Source organism: Pundamilia nyererei, unplaced genomic scaffold (assembly GCF_000239375.1).
Source record: "Pundamilia nyererei isolate P.nyererei 1_Seehausen unplaced genomic scaffold, PunNye1.0 scaffold00248, whole genome shotgun sequence".
NCBI lineage: Eukaryota > Metazoa > Chordata > Actinopteri > Cichliformes > Cichlidae > Pundamilia > Pundamilia nyererei.
This window is the reverse complement of record NW_005187649.1, coordinates 49,033-54,596: the sequence shown is the minus strand read 5'-3', so window position 1 is coordinate 54,596 and position 5,564 is coordinate 49,033. Positions and strand designations below refer to the sequence as shown.

The 5,564-nt window shown below is 40.0% G+C and overlaps 1 protein-coding gene across 2 annotated transcripts in view; it reads left to right on the top strand.

Moving 5' to 3' along the window:
* Window positions 1–5,558, top strand: part of mbtd1 (mbt domain containing 1) — a 35,643-nt gene extending 30,085 nt beyond the window's left edge. For both annotated transcript variants that reach the window (XM_005749508.2, XM_005749509.2), the window contains exons 16-17: window positions 3,988–4,143; window positions 4,519–5,558. In XM_005749508.2, the coding sequence (XP_005749565.1) occupies window positions 3,988–4,143; window positions 4,519–4,637 (275 nt within the window). In that variant the 3' untranslated portion in view covers window positions 4,638–5,558. The remainder of the gene's footprint in view (window positions 1–3,987; window positions 4,144–4,518) is intronic.
* The last annotated feature ends 6 nt before the right edge of the window (window positions 5,559–5,564 follow it).

Below are 5,564 nucleotides of genomic sequence, written 5' to 3'. Positions count from 1 at the left end.
GTGCAAATTACTGACCTCTGTCATCATTTTAAGTGGGGGAACTTGCACAATCGGTGGCTGACTAAATACTTTTTTGCCCCACTGTATATGTCTATACCGTGTGTGTGTTTGTGTTTGTGTTTGTTTTGTTTTTATGGACATGAAGTCTGCCAATAAAGATTGAATTTGATGATGCTGCCTAAGGGAAGCATGTATAATTTAAACAGAATTGGTCCTAGCACTGAACCCTGTGGGACTCCATGATTAACCTCAGTGTGTGAAGAGGACTCTCCATTTACATGCACAAATTGGAGTCTATTACATAGATATGATTCAAATCTGTATGCTGTAATCACTGTAATAGGATATTATGGTCGACAGTATCAAACATGCTTCACTGAGGTCAAGCAGTGTTTGACAACTACTCTAGTCAACTTGAATTTTTGAGATGAAAGGAAGGTTGGAGATTGGCCTATAATTAGGTAAGACAGGTGGGTCAAGAGATGGCTTTTAAGTAACTGTTTAACTACAGCCAGTTTGAAGGCCTGTGGTACATAGCAAGGAATGGGTTCTAAAAGTCACATGGATGGTTTGGAAGTAATTACTGAAGTTAACTTAGAAGAGTCAATGGGAGAAAAAGACTTTAAATAAATATCAATGGTACTAAAAGCATCTGTAGAAAATGTTATGCCTGTGAGACAGTAATGAGTAATTTTTTCTCCAATGATTAAAATTTTATTTGTGAAGAAATTCATGAAATCGTTACTTAACGTTAAAGGAATGGTTGGCTCAACAGAGCTCTGACTTTTTGTTACCCTGGCTACAGAGCTGAAGAGAAACCTGGGGTTGTTCTTATTTTCTTCAATCAGTGATAAATAGTTGATTGGCTAAATGATCTTCTAGATTTGTGACACGCTATTTCCTCTCCAGCTTGCGAGTTATCTGCTTTAGGCTACGTGTTTGAGAATTATACCATGGAGTCAGGTACTTCAGATTTGAGACTCTCTTTTTCACAAGAGCTACAGTATCCCCAGTCATAATTATTAAATTATTAAAAAGATAATCGACCTGTGTTAAGTAGTGTTTAGGTAGCTGCTCTGCTCTGTGTTGGTACAGGGCATTGAAAACGATAACAGCGGATGAATTATATTCTTAAACTTAGTTACAGCACTTTCAGAAAGGCATCTATTGTGATGAAATCTACTCCCTACTGCTGTGTAATCAATTATTGTAAGTTTAAATGTTATCAGGAAATGATCAAACTAGAGACGGATTTCAGGAAACACTGTTAAATGTTCAGTTTCTATGCCATATGTTAAAACAAGATCTAGAGTGTGATTAAAGTGGTGGGTGGGTTCTTTTACATTTTGAGAGAATCCAATTGAGTCTAATAACAGATTAAATGCCATGTTGAGGCTGTCATTTTTAGCATCTACATGGATGTTAAAATCACCCACAATAATTATTTTATCTGAGCTCAGAACTAAATCAGATATAAAGTCTGAGAAATCAGACAGAAACTCAGTGTAAGGCTTAGGTAGACGATAGATGATAACAAGTAAGACTGTTTTTTGAGTTTAACAGCTGGGGTGGACAAGGCTGAGCATCAGTCTTTCAAATGAGTTAAAACTCTCAGTCTTGAAGATTGCTGCCACACCGCCCCCTCGGCCTGTGCCTCGAGGTTTCTGATCGTTACTATGACTCGGGGGGTGTTGATTCATTCAAACTAACATAATCATCCTGCTGTAACCAGGTTTCTGTAAGTCAAAGTAAATTGATTTATTGATAAATTACTAACTCATGTACTAACAGAGACTTGGAAGAGAGAGACCTAATATTTAATAATCCACATTTCACTGTTTTACTCTCCAGTGCTGTTTAGAATACTGTATTGTTCTTTCTTTGTTTTTTTATGTTTAAAAAATGTTGTTTAAATGTTGTTGTTATCTTTAAATGTTGTTTTGGCTGATTTGTTGTTTGGTTTTTTTTGTTTTTGTTTTTTGCCTGTTTGGGAGCTGACATAGCCTCTAAGGGGATGGGGTTTTGGGGGGATAACAGGAGGAGAGAAGCTGCAGAGAGGCGTGTAAGACTGTAACTCTGCTTCCTGGTCCCAGCTCCAGTTAGTCACGTTTTGGTGGGTTAAATTTGGATGGAGCAGCTCTTATTTCTACAAATCTGGCAGGGAGGATGCCATCTCTCCTAACAAGACCAGGTTTCCACCTGAAAGTTTCCCAATTGTCTGTAAATCTTGATGTCTTGATATCTTTTTGGACAGCACTGGACATTATTTTGTCAAAGTTACACACTGATTCAATATTAATTTTACTGATCTCTGACTGACATAACCGGGTGTCATTACTACCGACGTGAATTATAATTTTACTGAATGTACGTTCACTCTTAGGCAGCAGTTTTAAATTTCCCTCAGTGTCACCTGTTCTGGCCCCTAGAAGACCATTACTATGGTTGCTGATGTCTCTCGCTTCACATGTTTAAGAACAGAATCGCCACTTTCAAGATTTTGATCTCTGGTGGGTGTGTTGCAGAGTGGAGAAAAAGCAGTTTGACACATGAACAGGTTGGTGGTGTACCTGGGGCTTCTGTTTAAGACTGTGCTTCCTCATCACCGTCACCCAGCCATCCTGTTTTCCCCGCTGCTTGGGGAGAGCGAACTACACTACACTACCTTCGGCTGCACCAGCTACAGGGGCTGGGCTAGCTAAAGGTATTTCAAGGGTGCAAAACAGTCTCCAATTCAGTGATCCTGGCCTGGCAAATAGGCTATATTTATTTTAAGAATAATTATTACTAAAGGAGGTCAAGGAATAACTGAACATCTGACACAATGAGTGGGAAAGTGTAGGTGGGACAGGTGAAGAGGCCCTGCTGTTAAGTCGGCTGCGAGCTAAGCTGGGGAATCCCTAAAGACACAGTGAGTTTGCTTCGGATGAAGCATGTGACGATTACACTATGAAATAAGACGTTATCTATAAGTTTTTAATTAAATCGCTACACAAAAACACCACTATGTGTTGGACCAGGAAGCGATACTCTACTGCAGGAAGTGCGAACACCAAGTGACCTAAAGGAATTGAGATACTGTGTAAAATATTGTTCATAACTTTAAGCTTTAATACAGTCTCACCAGGTAAGTTCTCTAACTCCCCTCCCACACCCCAAAAATTGTCATGAATTCGTTAGAGCAGCACCTGCTTTTTTTCTTTCTTTTTTTTAATACAAGGCTTTGAACATGTTTATTTCTGCTGTAGATTTTACATTTTTATGGAAGTCTATGGGGATTGACTTCCTTTTGGAGTTTGCTTCAAGTAGTTGTTTGAGAAACTGCAGATTTTGGCAAATCAGCAATATCAGCACTGGATACTCTTCAAGTATGGCTTTGCCATACTTCATGGATGCTCAGATGGAACACGAAAAGTTATTATTTTAAATACTGACAGTTCCTGTAGCATTCATCTTGGTTTACCGTGGATTCATAATTATGTCATATGTCACAACCATGATAAATCATAGTCACAAGCAAATTATAATTATTGTTGCACTCCCACATAGTCTTTTCAAGCCCTTGCATGTAGGGCACAGGGATGTTATCCTATGGGAAATTTGTCTGAGAGCAGAGTCACCTTAGTTATTGTTAATTCATAAACTTTAATTTCAGCTCCCGCTTCATGCAGTGTTAAATTTGTGCACCAGGACTTCTGTTGTGCAACTATGAAATACTATAATTTGCTTGTGATTATGTATTATATGGCTTGCCACATATGGCATAAATATAATATCATGCTAATTGTACATCTGCTTACTTGTGTCTAGCACTCAGAGTACAGCTTACCAGGGGCGTATTCAGATGGGCATATCAGTGTTAGCAGAAAGGAATGATCAGACAGCAGGTTTTATTTAACTTCATAGTGCTAAGTCATCTAAACGTAAAGTCATCCCATATTTGTAATGAGCCCCTGGTAGCTTACCCGCATCTGGCTTGGTGTTTAGAGAGGAAGATTCCTGTTGGTCGACGGCCCTTCAGTCAGGCAGGCAGGAGGAGGAGCAGCTTCTCAGGGGACGAAGAGCAGAGTCCACCCCCTTACCCTGCCCAGGGGCCAGCTCGGCCCAGACCCCGCACCCATTTCCACCTAACCCACAAATCAGGTAATGGCACTCTTTTAAAAACAAAACCAGCACTGCACTGCAAGTATCCTGGGTTGTTTTCGTGTGTGTGTGTGGGGGGGGGGTGTATGAAGGACTGTCTATGAAGACAGTCCTGGTCACCAGGCTACACTGTGGGGCTGGAAGCTGCTGATTCAATCAACTTTTCTCTACTCTTTACTGACATGAAATATTCATGTTGATAACGAACAGAGTGGTGCTTTACAGTAGGGACTGGGTCATTTATTTTGATGCCTGTCAGGTGGTTTTAAAATTAACTTCCGAAGCAAAGGCTCCTTGCATTTTTGTTCAAAGTGCATGAACACAAGGGGCTCATCTTTGCTACTCTTCTCTTCTGCATTCTGTTCCTGCCTCTAGAGTCTCTCCTGCGAATGAAAGAGGAGACCGCTGAAGTGGATGAATTCACCTTCTCGCAGGGCACCTCAGACCAAGAGAGCAATGGCTCGGGCAGTTACTACATTAGACAGGAACCCTGATGTGACAAAATCGAGGAGGAGGAAACCACAAAAGGACATCTCTGGAAACACCAAACCAACAATCAGGAATGGGGAGAGTCAAACTCACCTGAGAGGATACTTGAAGAGTGATGCCACAGGCCACCTGTAATGTCAGCACATGAGGAATACCATTCCTCAACATCACTTAAAACGATTTTCTAACCTTGTAGGGGTGTGTCCACATAATCACTCAGAAAGTCCTGTCTAATCATAGAAAGCACCCAGAGTCAGGCCTGGGTCATAGATGTTTGGGCATTCTCTTTCTACGACCTGCAGCTTTTTCTCCCTTTCTTTGGCTATCTGAACCAGATGAGCTATTTGGATGATTTTATGTCTTGCAAGCCCATCCAGCCTCAGCCATAATGTGGGCCACATACAGAGACCTGGAGAAACTGTGACAACAATTTATTGAGCCAGGTCTTTAGGTTTTCTTGCGTTTGTTGTATGGGAAAGGGGGAGGGTTATTTTTTTTTTTGTTTTTGTATAAAAATGTCAGAGTCAGCCGTTTAGCAGCTGCATGAGCAAAGTAAGGCTGTCAGAAAGATGAGCAGAGTTGTGTATATTTTTGCAGTATTGCCAGGTGGACTTTAATTTTAATAATAGTACTTGAATTTTTCCTTATTTCATTTTGTTTTGATTTTCAGGTTGATTTTTTTTATGTCATTTTTTTCATGTTTTGGTGGCTGTTTGAGTAACGTGTTGTTTTATAAAGTGACTATTCACTAGTAAGTGTAGGCCTATTCAAATAGAGCTACACAAAGAGTTCTTGCCATGCTGCTCAGCATTAATGATGGTCGTTCCCTCCTTTTGTTCTTTTTCCTTATAGTATTGAACAGAAGATTTCCACAGCTACATTTATTCCTCATTTAGTTATTACAGAACCAAAATCTGTTGCTCTTTTTTTTT